Raw genomic sequence first — 22,199 nt, 5'->3', positions numbered from 1 at the left:
TTTTTACTATTTACAACAGCATCATCATTACTTACTAATTTAAATGTTGCTGTTGTTGTTGTTGTTGTTGTTGTTATCATTAATCACGATGAAATGTAGTCCAACTAATAAGACTTGTCAAAGAGACACCGAGATAATTTTGGACGGGCGCTGTCCGGTTTGACAGTAAAAAAAGTCTGTAAAATGGGTCAAACCGTTCACGCCGAATTAATTAGGCTAGATGAGATGTTGATATCATTAATGATATTTCAAAGGCACGTTAACTTATATATACATGTATCTTTACAATAATTACATGTAGGAAACCAAATGGTTCTAGCTAGAAAACGTGTAAACTAACGTAAAGATTTTACAAGGCCAGCAGTTTTTTACTGTACTGTACACAGTAATTCAAAGACAAAATTTCTAAGAGACTAACAATACAACATTACAGTATACTTATTATTTGCATGTGGTAATTATTTCTTTACAAAATAAAGTAAGTTTTTTATGTGACTTGTTTTACTTTTCATAAAGATCTTCAAACTTCAATACATTAGGATACCTACAATAATATACGGTTTAATAAATTTACGTCTACTGTTAACAAAATGTGAACAATGAAAGAGATAGTGACCATTAGTTTAAACATTTGCTTAAAGATTGGACATCACTGTTCCAACTTTGAATTAACTGATCTTGAAGTTTGAACTTTTATTTCTTCTGTGTATTTAAATTACTTTTTGGTAGTTTCTATTTAGATACACACATTTTGATGACGAAACACACACGGAAACGTGAAATGGACTGAAAACAATTTTGACAGATTTGAGAACTTTGTCATTTTGTCATTTTGTTGTTACGATTTTACCATGTAAGTTGTCATTTCATTCAAAACTATTTTTGTTGTCAGACATACTATTGTTTGACCAATAAGCATTGATTGACAATATTGATTCTTGTCAAGGTTGTTGTTTTTGTAGGTGACATTTATCGTGGACTAACCAGTTCTCAAACCTCTAAGCATTCAAGAGGTCTTTTAGCATAAATAGGAATATATCTTTATAAAAATTCTTTAAATTTGTACATTTTAATCTTTATGTAACATTTCTGTAAAATTTGACTGAAATTCAACAATTAAAAAAGCTCTATTTCCATCTTGGAAAAGCATAACCCTCTCTTTTAAAACTGACATGGCCTCTTAAAATAAAGAACCTAATCTCAAACCCCTTCAAGTATCTCTAAAATTCTACTATTGAGTTTAGCCAATGAAGTGATTGTTATATGACTATCACATGACAATGAAGTTCCCTACAGGATGCAGGTACCTGCTTTAAGATATTTTTTGTCTCTAATATCAATTTCACAAATAGTGAATGGTGTATTTATGGGACTTACAAAGGTAATAGCAATGTGTATGAAATTACCCTAAGAAATAAAATATGTAATGTAAATATTTGTTCCTATGCACTGTTTTTATTTGACATCAGCAGACATGTCTGTCAGAAACAAAGCTATTATGCACACAAGTTCAGGACATCATAGTCACTTATATTAAAAAAATAACAGCACATGAATGAAAGGTTTGAGAATAGGTTGGGTGTGAGATTAGGTACTTATACGATAATTGCCTTGGCTTAGGTGGTTATCTTTCTAAGTTTCTATCTATATATTTATACAGTACTGCAACACCCTCTTTAAAGTATGATGTGCAGGTGTGTGTCTGTGCGAGAGTTTTCATAGTAGTGGTAGTTTTCACTCCAGAGCACGGCAGTAAATTTACAAAAGCACAGCTCAGCCACCGCATAGTTCCTAGGCAGGCTGTCAAACATTTTACAAGTACTAGTTGCCTTCTCTTTCGCAAGGAACTGATAACTTCTGTACATGACAGAGCAGAGGTACTGTGCGAAGGACTGTAGAAAGGATTTCATGACCATTCGCAACAAAAATGATGTGCACCATCTGATAATCGAACCCGGGTCACTGTATTCACAGTCCAAGGCTCTTGCTATTGAGCTGTAACCTGACAGCTTTTAAGTTAAGGTGCTCAGCTCTGTTTATATATACACAGTGTTCAATCTAGAGCGCGCCATTGCGCCATTGACCCCCTGAAAAGACCGCCGGCGCAAAACAAATTCAACTGTGGGCCCGATGGGCGCACTCATAGAAAATGCCCTAAATGACATTAGAATGCTTTCTTAAACCTGATTAAGTACATAATAAAGTTTCTTGTGAATAATATTAATAAATACTGAATTCAAAACTGAAGTTTGTATAGAAAAACAAGAGCATGTTGGTAAGATAGTTACCGCACTCGGTAACCTTTTTAAAACCTTGATCGCTACGCTCTCTCTGCAGGGGTCTGTAAATACTACATGTATGTAGAATTGTTCTTAAATGTACCGTAACTATTACTTACTTTTGAGTCACAGTTTTTATAAACAAATCGTCACAGATAATCCAATACGTACGTGTAGTTATAGTTTTTTCACGGTCAAAACAAATAAATATGTCATAACTTTCCGGAAGAAAAAAAACTATATATTAGTGAAAACAGTGCAAGTTAATTATAGAGAAGTGTGCATAAATTATTACGAACACGCCTTCATCCAATTAAAAAAGTCTTAAAGATGGAGCTAATCAAACACGATTGGCAAGGGAGTGTTTGACAATTGAGTAAATAAACTTTGATTGGTCTTTGGCTGGTCGGCGCTAAAACATTGTGCATATCATTAATCAGTGCAGACATCTTAAGCGTGACGTAAGAACTGCTGCCCTGACAAAAGATCAAAGGTACCGGTATGTCAATATACATTGTCTTAGCACCTGTTCAGTTGACACTTTGTTTTTCACTTGGATATATATTGAGAAGGGTAAATGTTTTTAGCGACTATTGTAAGTTTATATTCTTCATCAACAAACCTAATTGCAAAATATGATTTTCTTTTATATATCGGGCGCTGATTAAAAAACTGAACATTATTATCAAATATCCCTGGTAACATTAAAATACGATTCATATGTTTCTTTGAACATTATGTCATCGTTTCTTTACCAATCAGTTCTTAAAATTGCGCCTGTATCAACGCTAACAGAACTCTCAAAAAAGGTTCAAATAATGTCATTTTTTAGTGAGTCGATTGTTTTGGAATTTTGCAACCGTTTTTGGTCTATATATGGTACGTGAACAAGTAACTTAAAAGATACAATACCTTATTTGACTTTGATGTTCTTTTAAGTGTGGGCCCCCTTTTTTCTCAAATGACCCCCTTTTGAAAAGTTTATGGGCCCAAAGGGCCTCCTGGGAATTTGTTCTAGATTGAACACTGTATACAGTATATAAGATGAAACACTTAATATAGAATGTTTGTATTATTTTGTGTGCTAACTGAAATTTCCGTCTAAAGATAACATCATTTGTATTTCTATAATATCACCAGGATACTATGACATGACATGAACGCTATATACAATGCCATAGGGAATGTCCACCAAAAATTGTGCCCTTTGTCGAACAATAAATGGTCACACGGAATAAAATCTCATATTTCTGACTGGTCAGACAAAATAGTGCAAAACAGCCAGTTTGAAAATATGGCTGTAAAAAAATTATAATATGCTACTATAAATCAGTTCAACACAAATTTAGGAACAACTTAAGATAACAATTGCTTTCTCAAAGGTTTGATAATATTTGCACTAAAACAAATGAAAAATAACTTTTTAGTTAAAGTTTATTTTCTTACCCCTCACTATTTCTTTAATGTTAATTTCCCATAGGCCAATAACAGTTATTCTTACTGTTCAATCAAGTTAGTGTACCATGTGATTAAAAAATTTTTACAGTACTGTTTTTGTATTAAAAGTCTCCAAAAAAGAATCATATGGAAACAGTGTCCCATGAAGTATTTTTTTCTTCAGATTAATAAAATAAATAACACATAGGTTTGTGAGCAACAGTAAAAATCATCCCCCCTAAAAATACTGTTACCCTTGGCCCTCGGGGTAGCAGTATTTTCCTCAGGATGATAATTTTGCTGTTACTCTCAAACCCATTTATTAATTACCGGTATATAATGTTTACTTGAGACAACAATTTTGGAATTGATAGAGATGGAAACTGTAAACATACAGATAGATATTACCTATTTATCTGCAGATACACCTTTAGGCGAGGTGATTACTGAACAGAGGTAACTGTTAGTATAGGTTTGGCTGAATCAAATAATCATTTAGTCTAATTTAAAATAGGTAAAATAGGTAGAAATGCTAACTTGCTTTATACTTTAAATATATTCTGTTACATTTCAGATAAAATGCTGGTATGTGTTTTAAAGTATATTTTGGTTATTGTTAAAGTTGATATTCTTTTGTTTAGATCTATCCTTGGAAAGTTGTTACTGCATTTCTAAACTCATTGATGAAGAAAAACACAAATGATGAAATGAAGAAAAATTTTGTACAGAGTGGAAAGCATACATAGGTGTAGATACGTACAGTGGAGGAACCAGGAAATAGAAAACAAACATGGATCAACAAGGGATGGTTTCATGCCAGTAGGAAAACAAGCATTGGTATTTTAAAAACAATGGATCAGCTAGGAAATGACTGCCCTTGTAAACGACAGAGAGTTTCTGAAGGCGATGATATTGATCAAGGTTGGGTATACATAATTAACTTGTTTTGAATTCTTTTTGAATTCTGGAATAAACAATATATAATAATAACTGCAAATCGGCTCTTACTCGGCAGTAATTAGTATAGCCGCTATTTCATAAAGAAACCAATGCTGATAGTGAAAATTGTGATTGGCATATTTTAATTAGCCAGGTCAGGTGTTTCTAAAAAGGCTGATAACACTGTAGCAATGTGAGGATACATTCAAATTTATTACATAGATAATGCACGTGGAGCTCAGCTCGCAGAGACAAATGTGAACACAGTAACTTTTTGATATCCTTTAAACTCTATGAAAAATGTCAATTATTAATTGCTGACTGTTTTATATTTTCTAGAAAAAGTAAGCAAAACATTATTTTGTTTCATATGACAGGAATGAATTGCATTAACAATCCTAGGTATTGCTGAAAACTCATTGTTTTACATGCAAGATTAAGTAATTGGACCCCATCCTTGTTTGTACGTGACTGCTGGGGAAAAATAATGTTATGCTTAATTAAAGAGGTGACACTTTCTATATTTTTATCTGATATCGAGTTGTAAGAGCCGATTTGCAGTTATATGGGTAAGAGTTCGATAAGACTACCTACGGTCGTCTTAATACGAACTCTTACCCATACTTAATGTAATAGATGATAACTTTATTTCATGGCTTTCATGGCGGAGTGACATTGAATTTGACTTTTGTTCCGATTCTCTACTCCATTGAGGAATATTTGAGGAAGCTTACTGAGAGTGGTTTTACTCTACACTGTACATATACTACTGTGCAAGTGATTTTCTTACCATACAAACATTAGGAGAAAAATATAGTTTTTCCGGTTTTAGCCGAAACTTTCCATGTATCATAGAAATCATTTCCATACACTTATGATATACAACTTTTCCTTTAGCCTCCACTTTATTTGGTTGTATTTGATAAATAAATAAGGAACTTATGTGCCTTTCAAGATTTGTATTGGGTGTTGTATTTACTTTTTAGCAAGACTTCGATAACAATTAGTAGAGCTATCCTAGTCACCTGGGCGTCAACCACTTATGTTAAAGTTTTTGTAATACCTCAATATTTTCAAAGTCCATTTACAAATGGCTTTGAAACTTTGCACACTTGTTCACCATCATGACCCCAACCTATAGACAGAAGAAGGTAACATTATCAAGCATTTTGGTAAAATACGGCACCTTTTTTTTACTTAGAATTTATGTTTAACTTTATGTTTAAGTTTTTGTAACACCTCAAATATTTTCGAAGTCCATTGACATATGGCTTTGAAACTTTGCACACTTGTTCACCATCATGACCCCAACATGTAGACAGGAGAAGGTAACTCTATTAAGCATTTTGACAGAATTATGTCCCTTTTTCAACTTAGAATTTATGTTCAAGTTTATTAACACCTCAAACATATACAAAGTCCATTGACATATGGCTTTGAAACTTGTAACATGGATTTAAAGAAAAATTTGGCCCTTTTGTTTTTGTTTACTTAGAAAATTTTATATAATCAAGGCTCTTTTACTATCAAGCACTAAGAATAGTCGATCGTGCTGTCCTACCGACAGCTCTTGTTCAGCTTGCCGTTGTACAAAAAAAAATGACCTCAAAGTCATGTGGTATAGGCACACTGATTTTATGTCAAGCTATATTGTCTGTCAATTTAGCAATGGCCTGCTAGCCCAAGGTTGGGCTTGTAAAAATTTTCTGAGGCAATAACTTCTCCGGTCTTTGAAAATAAGCAACCTCTCACCTTATTTTCTAAAAAAGAAATGAGAGAGTTTCTAGTTGAAAAACTCATATATCCTCAATCCAGGAAATAAGATTACAAAATAATGGTATTATTTAATATCTTTTACCTTACTTTCCAGTTAATGAAAATTTAAACAGTTTTTGGATGAATGCGATGGTAAAAATTTTTGGCTTCTAGATATCACCCACCACTAGCTAGAATGACTTGTAGTTTTCTGACCCAAATTTCATTGACTGAAATTATATGAGCCGCGTCATGACAAAACCAACATTACAAACCCTATAGCAAGTAGAGAAACTGATAGCGAACAGCATGGATCCTGATCAGACTGCGTGGATGCACAGACTGGTCTGGATCCATGCTGGTCGCAAACCCATTATGTTGCTGTTGTCATGACGTGGCTCATATGTCATACATTATGTAGTAAGTCTAAAATTTTTCTCTCTTTTTAATTTGGAAATAATATTATATATAATTGTAGAAACTGGTATGCATCTGAAACATGCCACTGGTAGTCATGAGTTTGATTATTGTACATCAAGGGACACAACTGTCAATGAAAAGGGCGACTCTGTTGAAGAAAGGGAGACAATTCAATGGCATCCATCTGTAGGAGGTACAGGAGACTTTAAAAGTAAATCTGATTGTGTTGGAGAAGGGAGCCAGTCTACACAAAATGATTTTGATGTACAGTCGAGTAGTGAAGAGAATAGTGCAATGTCATTGCAAAAGCAGGCTAATATTAAAAAGACTGGTTCTCAGGAGGGTAATGAAAATATGGCAGATGTGAAAAATTGTTCCTTAAATTTAAACCAGCCCTTGAAAATCACACAAAATGTGAAATCACATTCTGGTTTCTGTGAATACGTACAAAATGTGCAAGCTATAGCTGAGAACTCGTATATGAGTAATCGTGAGAGATATGCATCCAAGGTCCACAGGGATCTGCTGCAAAAGTTGGAAAGTCCTAAACTTAAAAGACCAATGGATAGAGTTAATACCAACTTAGTAAAGAAAAAGATAGATACATTGCCAAGTTCCGACATCATAAAAGAAGAATTGAGTAAAATAGATGCTGAAAATTATAATAAACACAATAAACTTTCACCTAGTCATCAATTGACATTCAAAAAAATTTCTGTTGACAGCAAAGCAGGTAACATCATTGAAGATAAGAAAAATGAAGACGTCCAGAAGAAACCAGAGTTTGGTGATAATGCAATATTTGCCAATAAAGTAGGGATGAATAATTTGGAGAACTCTGATGTAAGAAGTATTGAAACTTGTCAAGACACATCAAACAGTGTTGGGAATGTTGATATAGAAGCAGAAACTGTAGGTTCATGTAGGTTAAGACATGACAAAGGTCTACAAGCAGATGGATTCAATGAGTCATGTTTTGTGGAAATGTTTTCAAACTCAGTAATGGGAAATATAATGAGTGGTTCTGGAACAACAGGAAGTTTAAGGAATTATGGGAAACAAGATAGTGATACAGTTCATGCAGAAAGTTATAAAGCATCAATTAAAGGTGAATGTATAGAGGGTTCAAGAATGGTCAGTCTTAATAAGATCCAGGTAAAAGATGATGGAAGTGGGGACAGTGCTCTCAGGATAGAAGGTAAAGTTAGTACTCACACTCATGACTTAGATGAAGTTCTTGGACCTAATATTAAAGAAAATACAGAAAGCACAAGAGACCCATGCAAATTCCAAGGGTTTGGAAATTTGTTAACTCAAATAGGAGGCTGTGATGAAAGTAATAAACCTTTGGTTAAAGCTGGAGATGTAGAAAACATAAATGATCTTACAAGTTTAAAACCAGAGTCTAGTGATTTAGGAAAAGCTGTAAGGGCTGATGATACATTAAACAATGTTTCTGAAAATAAAACTGATGAGAGTGCTAAATGTTCTGCTGCTAGGCATTCGCTTGCTGGACAATCTATGAGTTATAAAACAAACAGGAATGTGGAATCTACCAATGCATTTACTGAAGTATCGACTAAAGATTTCTGTAAAAGTGCTGACTTAGAAGTTTTAACTGATGATGATCAGGAAAAATCTACATTGATAAATGGGAGATTTAAATTAGATTTTCATGAAACTCAGGTAATAGTGAATCAAGGAAATATCAACAGGTTACCAATAACTGTCTTAGTGCACATACTGAAAAATTTGACAGCTTTTCAACTTTTGCGTCGAGTAAGTTGTGTGTGTAAGTACTGGTATAATGTATGCAGGGACCCAGATGTTTGGCGGAGAATTTCTCTAGTTAATCAACATCGTCTGTCTGATTTTGACTTTAAACGGATATTACATTTTAGTGATTGTCGTGTCAGGATTCTGAATCTAACGGATTCCCGATTCGTAACAAATCATGGGATAAAGTATCTAATAATGAGTTGCCCACTGTTAGAGGAGCTTCGACTAATGAGGTAAAGATTATCTATGAGGTTATTAATACAATTTGCTAAAGGGTGAGACGAAAAGTTATTCTGTGTTGAATATTTAGCATAGACGTGAATTGTGGTTGTGTTGAAAAGATGGTTTGTGAGTTCAATTACATAGTGTTATGAGCTGATATTGTGATTTATGTTTTAAAGTTGAGTTGTGAGGTAAGTTTGAGTTATGTTAAAGTGGCAAGATGTGAGCTAAGTTTGAGTAATGTTTTAAAGTTTAGATGCGAGGAAAGTTTGAGTTATGTTTAAATGGCAAGATGTGAGGTAAGTTTGAGTTATGTTAAAATGGCAAGATGTAAGGTGAGTTTGAATTATGTTAAAACGGTAAGATATGAGGTGACTTTGAGTTATGTTGTAGATATGAGATGTGAAGTAAGATTATCTTGTAATAGTGAGATGTGAGATAAGTGTAAGTTATGTTGTAAAGGTGAGATGTGAGGTTAGTTTGAGTTATGTTAAAATGGTAAGATGTGAGGTGAGTTTGAATTATGTTTAAATGATAAGATGTGAGGTGAGTTTGAATTATGTTTAAATGATAAGATGTGAGGTGAGTTTGAATTATGTTTAAATGGCAAGATGTGAGTTAAGTTTGAGTTATGTTAAAATGGTAAGATGTGAGGTGAGTTTGAATTATAAATGTTATAAATGGCAAGATGTGAGTTAAGTTGGAGTTACGGTAGGGTGTGAGGTAAGTTTTTAGTTCTGTTGTAGATGTGAGATGTTAAGTAAGTTTATCTTGTAAAAGTGAGATGTGAGGTTAATGTAAGTTATGATGTAAAGATGAGATGTGAGATACTAAATGACTAAGAGACTTACTGAGTGGTGCATATCTTGTCTTTGATCTTTATATTAAACATACCAATATTACCATCTGACTGTTGCCTTGGCATGGTCTTTACCACTGGTTTGACAATCCAAGTGTCAAAGTCCAACCTATTCCTCATAGAAGGGAGACATGGGGTTGTAAATGATTTAAGTATTGTTTTAATGAACTGGCATAAACAGCGTTAAGCATAAATGCATGTTTGTCTTTTATTTGACAGGTGTTTTGATTTGACAGATGCAGCTTTTGAAGGCCTGTCTAGTGTAGGAGTGTGCAATAATCTACAGGAACTGTATATGGATGCTTGTTGTAGAATAACAGATAAAACTGTTCTTGAAGTATGTATGAGGACTAACAATGTTTATCTTCTATACCTTAAAGCTGCACACCTCCAGATTAGCCAAAATATTTCAAGAAATTCAATCTTTAGAAAAATGTATTAAGATCTTAAGAAAAGTAAAAAGATTCAATATTTAATTGATTATTTGCATGTTAAACAGTTAAGTGTGATTAATGACTAATTTTGCAGTATCAATCACTACAATTCTACTGGGTTACTAACGCATTAAGAGGTATTTATATATATTTTGACCTCTTTTTGGTAATTATTAATGTGGATTGCCAGTGCCGTTTGCAATGTGTAAATTACTTTCTTTGTTCACTCCACAGTATTTTACATTTCCAAATTTCCATGAAAATTAGCATGAATCTGGAGGCATGCTGATTTAATTATAAATGGTTAACTAAAAGTGACATTATGCTCATTTTAACATAGTCAAGTTGAGATGATTTGACTGTATACATGTATATCAAAAGATTGACTGTAATAATGATGATTTACCAACAGTTGATATCGGTAATAGGTTGGTATGAAATATAATTCTGTCTACAATATGAAAAGACTGCCCCACTCTTTAGAAATTGAAGGTTATAGGTAAATTTGGATTGGCATTTACAAAACATTCATTCGGCCATGTGAGATATTTATAGTTCATGTAAAATATGCCTTTTGCCAGGAAAATAAGGTATTTTATTCTATTTGAGTATTCAAAGAATTGTCAGGCTATCCTACTCTAACTCACCTAGTCATCAGTTTTGGTAGGCCTAATACACTTTGGTTAAAGTAACTTCTTGTTTGACTGAGGATGTTCATGATATCACCTTAGTGAGAAACAGGTTAACTTCAATAAATTGTAGAAAAAGTTGAACCTTTACTGCACTAATGTATGGATCAAATGTGCATCATATGTCACACCTCACCCAGCACCTAATAATGTATTGTCTGTGTGCATGTATAACATGTATCTGCTGTATTCAGTTTTGGTTCCTACCTAGAAGTGGTTTGATCTTGTCATACATCACACAAACTTCTGGCTACTGTAGTAGTTTAAATACATGTTATTTTTGATATTGAGGAATAAATAAGATGTGAGAGTTAAACTTAAAGTCCACCTTATATTCATGTTTATTGTAATAAACACTGTTTGATTAAAATTCTTCTTTTCTGTAATATCCTTTGAAGTAATAAATTAAATGTAGGTTTTATGATTCACATTTTTAAAAAAAGATTCATTTATCTCTTTTAGGTATCAAAAGCTTGCCATCGACTGAGAATTTTGAATTTAAATCAATGCACGAGGATCTCCGACACGAGCGTGATTGGAATAGCAAAGAACTGCCCAAGATTAACTACCCTTCAACTTGATCACTGTAGCCAGGTATAATATTAGTTATAAGATTTTTGACAGGTTATATGACCATATACAAATGGTTGTTTGTCTAATTATATAACCCTGAGCCATTATATGAATTTATAATACTGTAAACTACCTTTTTAGAGAGAAAAATGAAATTACTTCATAAATCGACAGCAGCTGTGTATTTATATTAAATTAATTCATGATTATCTAAAAAAAGCGACCTTAACAAATGTGCAGTTTTATAAAGATGTCAAATAAAATATTTACATACATCAACTGAATAGTAACTGATTTAATCACATACTTTGGCCGTGATTGTGACTCTGTAAAATCAATATGGCATGGCTGTGCACATATTTTGTAGTGAAGTCATAGGCAACACAATATAGAGACATGCTAAATGTTTGTGTTACTGTATAAACTTGTCAATGAAAAAAAAAAAAAACTTTTTTTTTTTTACTGTAAACTGTTCTTATTTTGATATGTGAACCGATAAATATATAGAGGATATTCAATCTTTTTCTATAAATACATGATTTATTCTCATCAAGAGGTATGAAAATTAATATTTCATGAGTGGCTAGGCCAGTCCTGAGTGAAATTTGATAATTTCGTACCACAATAAATCCTGTATTTATTGTAAAAACTTGAATGTTCTCTATATTGTATACGTTTCTCTCTTTTTAGCTCACCCTCTCACCCTGACGCTTTTCGTCCGTCGTCCGTCCGACATCCGTCCGTAAACTTTTTCTTTAAATGACATCTCCTCATAAACCACTAAGCGAATTTCATCAAAACTTCACAGGAATGTTCCTTTGGTGGTCACCTTTAAAAATTATTCAAAGAAATTAATTCCATGCAGTACTCTATGGTTGCCATGGCAACCAAAAGAAAAAAACTTTAAATATCTTCTTCTAAATATCCCAAAGAGCTAGAGGTTAGATATTTGGCACGAAACATTTTCTAGTGAGTGTCTACCAAATTTGTTCAAATAAAAGCCCTGGGGTCAAAATTGGCCCCGCCCAAGGGGGTCATTGATTTTCCCTATATGTATATGGTAAAAACCTTAAAAAAATCTTCTTTTAAAGAACCCAAAAAACTAGAGCTAAGATATTTAGCATGAAACATGTTCTAATGGATGTCTACCAAGTTTGTTCAAATAAGAGCCCTGGGGTCAAAATTGGCCCCGCCCCAGGGGGTCATTGATTTTCCCTATATGAATATTGTAAAAACTTAAAAATCTTCTTTTAAAGAACCCTAAGAGCTAGAGCTAAGATAATTAGCATGAAACATGTTCTAATGGATGTCTACCATGTTTGTTCAAATAAGAGCCCTGGGGTCAATATTGGCCCCGCCCGGGGGGACATTGATTTTCCTTATATGTGTATAGCAAAAACTTAAAAATCTTCTTCGAAAAAACCCGAATAGCTAGAGTTTAAATATAAAGCATGAAACATCTTCTAGTAAGTGTCTACAAAGATTGTTCAAATAAAAGCCCTGGGGTCAAAACTGGCCCTGCCCCAGGGGTGTCATTGTTTTTAAATATATGTGTAAAGAAAAAACTTTAAAAATCTACTTTTAAAAAACCCAACGAGCTAGACCTTAGATGTTTAGCATGAAACATCTTCTAATGGGTGTCTACCAAGTTTGTTCAAATAAAAGCCCTGGGGGTTTAAACTGGCCCCGCTCCGGGGGGCCTATATACAGGTGAGCGACTTCAGGGCCATCATGGCCCTCTTGTTTAACATTAAGATTTTAAAGACTTCTTAAATTTTATGTATTTGCTAAATTTAGAAGAAAGTAGTCTGTCAAGACAGCATACTCCAAAATGTTAGATGCATCGCCTCATGAGAAACTTATGCAGCAGGTTAATTTGTGGTGGAGTAGTGGAGCCAGCTAGGGGTATTCCCTAATCTTTTAAGCAGAAAAGTGGGCCTAATGATCGTTATGATTATGGCATAACATTTCTGAAAGTCTTTTAATTTGTCATTATTAAAAAAGATTTATGAAAATCAAATTTTTTGCATTTGTTATAGGTTACTGATACAGCCATGTCAGAGATAGTTCTTGGTTGTCCAGAAATTTTATACCTCAATCTGATGTCTTGCGGAATAACTGATACTGGAGTAAAATACCTCTCTAAAGTAAGTGATAACAAGACAAAAGTCACTTGATGTTAAGTGTGAATCATTGATATTTGCCTTATACAGAATTTAGTTTAGTTCATTTGTGTAGGAAGCTTATAGCTTATACAGTAGACACAAAAATCTGTTCCTGGAACAGACACACTCTCAAATCTGTTCCCGGAACCAACCAGTACTAAGCTACTGATAGTAAAATAAACTGTATATTGCCTAATTACTTTTGATTCCAGGAGGTTATAGGGTTGAATTGATATTTCAGAAGCTGTTTCCTTTTTGTTGACAGTCATTTTAATGTTGTTTAAAGGGAAGCAACACTGCAAGTCTTACTAGTCTGTGTATTTCAAGGGACCTTATTCAGGGGAAGTTACTCAGTTGATTTCATAAACAATAAAATGTGTAGGAAGCTTATAGCTTATAGATCCTGAAACAGACACACTCTCAAATCTGTTCCTGGAATCAACCAGTACTAAGCTAATGATAGTTAAATAAATTGTATATTGCCTAATCTCTTTTGATTCCAGGAGGTTAAAGGGTTGAATTGATATTTCAGAAGCTGTTTCCTTTTTCTTGACAGTCACTTTAATGTTGATTTAAGTTGTTTAAAGGGAAGAAACTCTGCACGTCTTACTAGTCAGTGTATTTCAAGGTAGCTTACTCAGGGGAAGTTACTCATTGATGCATATTGTGTTGTTTTTGCATAAACAATAAAATGTTTCCATACATCAGAATAGTACTGTATTTTAATTACATGTACTGGGTCTTTAAGCACAAATAGTTTTTAAAATTAATAGACCTGTTTTAATTACTTATCCAGCCTGTGTTGAAAAATGGTATTTGTTGAGTTTTCTGTTCCTCCCACTTTCTAAATTAGAAAGCTTCCTCAAATTTATTTGAAATGACATTGCATATATTTGCAATTATAAAAAAAGTTTTCTTTTATTTCTATATCTGTTGCTATTGTTGTTATTGTAGTTAAGGAAACTGTCAAATCTTGACCTGTCGAACATTCCTCGGTTGACGTCGGACTCTGTGGTATATTTGTCCAAGTTCTGTAAAAATCTACAGTGTGTAAATGTATCTCTAAACACGTTGATGGATGACCAGTGTATATCACAGCTTGCCAAGAATCTGCCAGTATTGAAAAGATTATATTGCGTGTCCTGTAGTATAACTGATAAAGGTAAGTTTTGATGAGAATTTTGATTTTTAAAGATATAATGTAAAGTTATTGCATAATAATTATGGTTTTAGATATGTACACAAAGCATGTTTGCCAACTTTACAGAATTAACCCATATTCAAATGGCAGCTATATCCATCTAGTAATCTCCTGTCAGAATCATTCAGTCAGTTTGTGGCGGCCCACAAAGAAGGGCCATACATGCGGCCCTCTCATGTACTCATTTACACTTGAGTGATGTGAATCAAAATGTATAGGTACTCTGCATTGCATTGAGCTCTACACTTATGAGCTTAACAGGTCACTGGGATCAATCTCTATGGTGTTCCTATGTATACAGTTATCCAGATATATACATTGTGCCAATATTTTTATAGAGCCTCAGTGACCTCATGTACTTAAATTTATCAACTTAAAACAGGGGCATCCATGGCTAAGTGGTTAAGGTCATTGAATTCAAACCATATGCCTCTCACCACTGGAAGTTCGAGCAGGCAAGTGTCTTCAGATTTTTTCATATGAGAAAGATATTGAGCTAACTTATGGAACATTGGTGGTTGTACTCTGGCGGCTGTTTCTTCTTGAAATAATGCAGAGAGGGGCACCGAGGTCTTCTTCTATGAGTAAAGCTGGAAAATCGCCATATGACGAATACTGTGTTGGTGCAACTTAAAATTCAATAAAATAAAAACTGACTGTGAATTTGAAATTGGTCAGGGATGTGCTTCATTCATGTTTGGATGAAATTTAGCTTGCATGTTTAAAGTTGTTTGTTTGATTCAGACACCTGTTTATGCACATCTTGGGTATTTCACCGGAAAAGTGTCTGTAAAAGTTTTTGTGTACCAAAAAAAAATGTTTCTGTATTCTTTTATAGGTCTTGAAGATATTGCAAAGTATTGTCCTAATCTAGAAGCTCTCGATGTTGGCTGGTGCCAGGAAGTAACAGACAGTGGTGTAAGAGTGATTTCCCTTTCCTGCAAATATTTGGATTACTTCGGTCTTATTCGTTGTGATAGAGTTACCTTAGAAACAATAGAAGAACTTGTGCTTAAACATCCAAGTATCAACTATTCAACTTTTATACTTGAATCTAGACGTTTACTAGAGAGAGCACGAAATGAAGGATATCAGTTCAAACTGTTAAATCTCCCATAAGAAAACAAAACTTTGTTCACTATATAATATCTAATATACTTGTTCATCATTCAATCTGGATAAAACATTGCATGATTTTTAGGAAAATTTCAAAATAGGTTCACAATGTTTCGTGGAACAGTGAATAGTGCAGACCATAGATTGTTTGATCCGTGGTCTGCACTTATTGCAAGGTATGGCATAATGGTGCTACAGTGTTTCCTCATACAAAACCAGTACTGGTAAGTTTCAGGCAAGTGGTTAAGATGTTTGCCTCTCAAACCCAGAAATCATAGGTTCAAGCCCTACTGGAGCTACAGTGTTTCTTCGTATGACATCAGTACTGGTAAGTTTTAGGAAGCTGACTTAAAAGTGGTTCAATAAGTTCAAAGCCCCCCCCCCCCCCCCCCTTACAATCATGCTAAGATACAACATTGAATAATTTATGGAAAAAAAACGTCAAATTGTTCAGGTCTTAATTACTTTTAATTTTGCAGTGTTCCCATTGTCATTGAATGTCTGGCATTATCTTATTTACATGTGTCTTTTTCCAGTGCTTTGTTGGAAACAGTCTAAAGATGCTGTGGTTTTATTATGAACTTGCTGTCAATAACAATTTGCGTTATAATTTTTTTTATACAAGTTGCGGGCTATATAAACAGGAGTATTTAAAATGAGAAAAATCAGTTAATGTTACTTATTTTTTTAGTATACATGTACAGGAATATATAACCGTGCTGATATAAATATAATCTTTGGTTTGCGCAAACTGTAGAATATAGCCTAGCTGACATAGATATAATCCTCGACTAGCGTCTCGGGTAATGTTTATCTCATTCAGGCTATATTCTTCCGTCAGCAACTTGTCCAACCAATAATATTTATGTTTCATATGGTAATATACATGTATTTGTTAAAATATTTTAAATAAAATCTGTTTACTGAGACCAGGTCTTTTGTTATCACTAGCTCGACACAAGAGCATAACATTTAACCATTTTATTTTATTTTTTTCTGTGTTTAAAGCAGCATGCCTCCAGATTCGTGCTAATTTTCATGAAAATTTTAAAAATGTATTAAAAAGTAAAATATTGTGAAGTGAACAAAGAAAATAATTTACCCATTGCAAAATTGCCCTTGCAATCCATATAAATTACCAAATAGAGGTGAAAATAAGCAAAATTAGCCCTTACTGTGTTAGTAACGCAGTATAAATAGGATGATAAATACCCTAAAATCAGCCTTTAATTGCCTATAACCTGTAAATCATTACTTGAATCTTGAAACATTTTACTTTTCTGAAAATTTTAGCACATTTTTCTCAAATTTAATTTTCTTGAAAAATTTCGGCTCGTCCGGAGGCATGCAGCTTTAAGGTCGTTCATATGAAACTGTTTAAAAAATGAAACAAATCAAATAATAGAAAGGTGATACATCAAAGCGATTTAATTTAAGATTACAATACAGCTGGGAAATTTTGTAAATTTTACAATACTTTATATAAATAATGAAACTTTAAACAGAATTCAGAATATACACATAACAGTTTGGTTTAAACATACATGAAACCCTGACTTGACAAATGTACGAGGAATTTTCTTTGCAAAATAAATGTAAAATGAATTTTCTTTTTAACTAGACAAACATACGTTAGAAATATAAGAGGTTAAAACACAATAAAAACATCGATTTTGGTGTGCAGATGTAAATACGCCTTCACACTTCTGTCAGCAGGGACTGGAGCCATTCCAAGATATACATGTACATGTCCCCCGCTTGTTTCTACTTGATTTTCAACATGTACATATATAATTAAAACGTTTTGTACTGTGTCCGTCAAAATGGTTTGTCCCAAAAACTTTTTATTTCTCAAAATCTATCTAGTTTTGTTGTCCTGATATAATTTCCAAACAGTTACTCGTCTGCCAATTACCTGAGCCATCTTTTGCTTCCTTTGTTATTGGCAATAAATATACGTTGAAGTTACAGTAATTTAGTATTAGAAATGGAAGACAAAATACTTCGTACATTAATTTTGCTACTTTTTTTTCTTTTATTGCAAATGAGGGCAATTTCATTATTTTATAAGCATCGAACTTTCTCTAAATCCATTGATTTTACGATGTGTAAAACACGGGAAGGGGGGGGGGTCACAAACATCTGCTCTAGAAGGAAATATAATGCCGCTATGTTATGTAGGTATTAAACCGTTCAGCAATAATTCCGCGCACTCAATTCACAAGATATTCAACCAACATATTTCTTTCAAACAGGTATTTTCGAATTATACGTTTTGTAATATTCCAACAATATTTAGATATTGAAACTCGCCGCTCCTTTGCATATAGTCAAATTCATCACGGTATGAATGAATATTTTACGTTTGCTATACCGTTTGTTGAGATTTACTTGTATATGATTGATAATAACTCTTGGATACTACCATGACTGACAGCACAATTTATTGAGTATTTATCGTTATTATTGTTAATCGTTGAAAACATCATACTATTATTATGATGATCAAGAGAATCAAAGGAAATATTCTGGCAGCAACCTAGTAAAACATAGATGAGTTCAGTAATGTTGATTTTTCTACAAGTGCTAACGGAATTTCATTTCTACTATCTTTAAACTCGAGTATTTCCATCTGAGCCACATGATTCCTTTATTACTTTTTTCGAAATATTGGCCATTGAGATTTGAAAGGTAACAACTCGCATACCACCACGCACCATGATACAGAACAGCACAATTTGATGTTGAAGCATGATCATTGTCTCTGTCAAAAGTTGAGAACATCCTCCCATTATGTTCAGCTAGGGAATCCCCGGCAGTTCCACTATATCCACTTACCTCCAGTTTGTAGTTGTCATCTTCTGGATATATCTTAAACTTGCTATACTTGGCATATACACTGTTTCCATCAAAATCTTCCAACTCTATTCTAAGTTCATGTTCTCCACTTGCTGTCAGTAAACTCAAATGTTCATTACCGAGCCAGAACTCGCCGTTTAGATCGCCAAAGCAATTTTTGTAGTCAGCCCAGTTACGGTAGAAGTCTTCCTCACCATCTAGTCTTCTCTGAAATACTATCCAACCCCCACCATCTGTGGTTTGGTCGCAGTACACCATATGCCCTTGTCGTAGGTTATATGCACCATTTAGTGTGAATCCGTTATTGAGTATTTCATTACAAGACCTTTGTTTAAATAAGATCGATAATACCAGCGAGTATACACGTTCTATATTTACTTTATTCTCTTCCACAATTGCTGCTATAGCATCTACTCTTTTACTGTTTTCATTGTCATCAACTTGCTTTTTTACCTGCCCAAGTCTTTTAACGATGTCTTTCAATTGTGTATTGTCGTGTGAAGAATTTTCATTTATTTCATTGAGCAATTTTATATGTTTCTTACTGACTTCAGATACTATCAACTCGCTTGTTTCTTCTATACTTGATACTTGTCTCAATAGGGGCTTAACGTTAGTTGATAATTCTGTTACCAGCGAGTATACACGTTCTAGATTTACTTTATTTATTTCCACATTTGCTGCTATAGTATCAACTCTTCCATTGCTTATGGCTGTTTTGTTCTCCATGTCATCAGTTTTCTGTTTAACTTGCTCAAGTTTTAAAGTAATTTCTTTCAGTTGATTGACGTTTTCTAACTTATCGTACACGGCAATCTGTTTTGCACTGACTTTTGATATCATCAATGTGTTTGTTTCTAATCTCGAAATAACCTTGTCTGTCTTGTTTAAACCTATTTTACAATAGTTGTCTATTTCCTCTTGAACTGCTTTAAGATTATTTCCTAAGATAGGAATTTCTCTACGACTTCTTGCCATTTTTGCCTTCACCTCGCCAAATGCTTTCCTGATTCGTATAAAGTCTTCTTTTAGATGTTCAAAAGCTTTAGAGCTTGTTTCGCCTGTTTCTTTGGGCAGTTCATCGTAGCGGCTTACTCGGGCTCTGCTATCAAGCGATGTATTCAATACTTTATCTATCTCGTCCAACCTGTAGATTATTTCTGAGTAATCCTCATGTCTGAATTTTGATTCTGAATTAACTCTGTTCTCTAAGAATCGTATTCTTTCCTTTACAAGTCTCAAGTCATTAGCAGAAGCATGAATTATTCCGACAATCAGCAAAGTGATAAATGCGTCTTTCATGTTTGACAGGCAGGTGCTTATTTACTTATTTAATGTTTAAGGTATATAAATAATCATACTGCCTGATTAATTATTTTTTTTTATTTTAACATCAAACTGCCAGTTCCTTTCTGATTTGTTAGCTATATCAAGATACCAGTCATATTTATATAACTATCCGGTTGCGTTAATTATGCTGAACTTGTTATTTTGGTACTTGAGGCACTTGAAAAAAGAGAGAAAAAATCTGGTTCATTACATAAGTTGTTGTTCAAATTTTGGTAATTACAGTCAATTATTCATTCAGTTGGAATGGTTTATTTCTTTATTCAATTTTTTTGCAATGGCGTTCTTAATTGGCAGTCATTTAAAAATTAAGAAACGGGCCTTTAATGTTTATGTTTTACTATTTTATTCTATAGAAATATTTTTGAAATATTTTAATGGGCTTAATGATTATAATTATACAGTGGCAGCGTGGCAAAGTGGTTAACACGTTATGACAAGTACTATAGTAATCTAAGGAATGCTGGTCGCGTGGTTTCAAACCCCGTCAGGGACAAGCCAGCAAGAAACTTTACACCCATTGCTTGGTACCGGTCGGTTACAGGAACGGATTCTAGAGCGTTTTAATAAGCCTATAGCTTCAAACGCAAATGAACTAGAATAAATTAGTTAACTAATTAATGTAAAAGATGCAGATATCTCTTATATATAGCTAGCGTTTGAATAAAAGACGAATTACATCTAAGTGAACTTTTCAGACTGTACACCTTAATAGGCACGTTTTGTACTTTTTACACCTTGTGAGTCGCATCGCAAATTTTGTCATAAAATTCACATTATTTATGAGCCTTTAATTTAGGCGGTTAGTCTAGTGCAAAATTATCATAATATTTTGCGTTTCTGACCTATTTTATATTGTGTGTTTCTGACCTATATTATATTTTGCGATTCTGACGTTTGATATATTTTGCGATTCTGATTTTTGTTATATTTTGCGTTTCTGGCCAGTGAAACATTGTTTTTCCAAACTCTAAGATAACGTACCGGGGTTCATTAAAAATATATTTCTGATACCTCTGGGATTTGAAAATAATTAAATAGCAGAAATGTATCTCTATGCTAAAAGCATTGTTCATATGGATCATTTTCATTTTCTGAAGTAACAAAAAAAGTTTAAATTATTACATTTAAATTATAGATATAACTTTTTTAAAAATAATTGAAATAAAATTTTATTATAAAAATGGACACAGTGTTGAGAGGCGGTACCTCTAACAATCGGTGCTACTGATATTGTATACACGTCAATCGGAAAATCTCGGCTATTATCAATAATCCCTTTCCGAAGACGAATAGTTGCGATTAGTTGGTATACAACTTTACAAGTATAACATGTCTCTGAACTATTGCAGCCAATATCAACCCTAGGATCATCCAAGGTTAAAGGTGCACAGCCGTGTTTAAAATAAGGTATAATTTCGACGTGACTGATTAATAATGAAGAAAGTTGGGAGTCTATTGAAATTGAGTTTATTTTGGCATTTCAAACTACTCAGTCAGTTAACAAGTATATCATGGTAGTAATAATTCTTTAAATACATAAATTATCTTACATGTGAGCAAGTGTAATAAATACAGAAACGCATATTATGTCCCAGAACAAATTTATACGTATCGGAAATACAAAGATATGCATTCCTTCTACATCCTTGGGGTCCGTCTGTTCGTCCTGTTACGTCTAACATACTTGATGAAAAATCATCTAAAAGGTTCTACAATGAGAAATGCAATTAAACCAAGAGCTGTACCGTAGGATAAGATTGACTTATTGTGCGAAGGGCATTCATTTAATTGTGTCACTTATGCGCCTCCATACTGTGTGGTATATTATGAATCTCGTTTTTCATTTGGAAGGGTTTATGAATATAATGGCACGATTTTTGTTTATCGAAAATTATTGAAAATTCATATGTCTATTGTCTTTTATACTAGCTAGCTGTATTACTGCAAGTTAAAAGAAAACTGTGTTAAGTATGTTGGCCGATAGTGGCCATTTAAAAGCTGCAATAATTTTAACCGTCAGTTTATAACATGTCGCGAGCAACTTTTAAATCAGCGAGATTTTATGTTTAAATTGTATAAAATGTCGCGTCTTATAGAAACTGTCGAGTTTTTATGTCACACT

At 33.5% G+C, this 22,199-nt stretch overlaps 2 protein-coding genes across 2 annotated transcripts; one reads left to right on the top strand and one right to left on the bottom strand.

Moving 5' to 3' along the window:
• Positions 1-720: 720 nt before the first annotated feature.
• Positions 721-16,518, top strand: LOC132727553 (uncharacterized). The gene is made up of 8 exons (XM_060713102.1): positions 721-853; positions 4,358-4,637; positions 6,889-8,842; positions 9,910-10,027; positions 11,276-11,407; positions 13,426-13,533; positions 14,506-14,713; positions 15,591-16,518. The coding sequence occupies exons 2-8, from the start codon at positions 4,568-4,570 to the stop codon at positions 15,869-15,871; spliced, it is 2,871 nt and encodes a 956-aa protein (XP_060569085.1). The 5' UTR covers positions 721-853; positions 4,358-4,567; the 3' UTR covers positions 15,872-16,518.
• A 179-nt stretch (positions 16,519-16,697) lies between these two features.
• Positions 16,698-20,129, bottom strand: LOC132727555 (fibrinogen C domain-containing protein 1-A-like). The gene has a single exon (XM_060713103.1). The coding sequence runs from the start codon at positions 20,027-20,029 to the stop codon at positions 18,455-18,457; it is 1,575 nt and encodes a 524-aa protein (XP_060569086.1). The 5' UTR covers positions 20,030-20,129; the 3' UTR covers positions 16,698-18,454.
• Between the last annotated feature and the right edge of the window lie 2,070 nt (positions 20,130-22,199).

This window comes from Ruditapes philippinarum, unplaced genomic scaffold, assembly GCF_026571515.1.
Source record: "Ruditapes philippinarum isolate M1 unplaced genomic scaffold, ASM2657151v2 ctg1536_1_1_1_1, whole genome shotgun sequence".
NCBI lineage: Eukaryota > Metazoa > Mollusca > Bivalvia > Venerida > Veneridae > Ruditapes > Ruditapes philippinarum.
The sequence above is the reverse complement of the archived record's forward strand: the minus strand, read 5'-3'. Positions and strand labels throughout refer to the sequence as shown.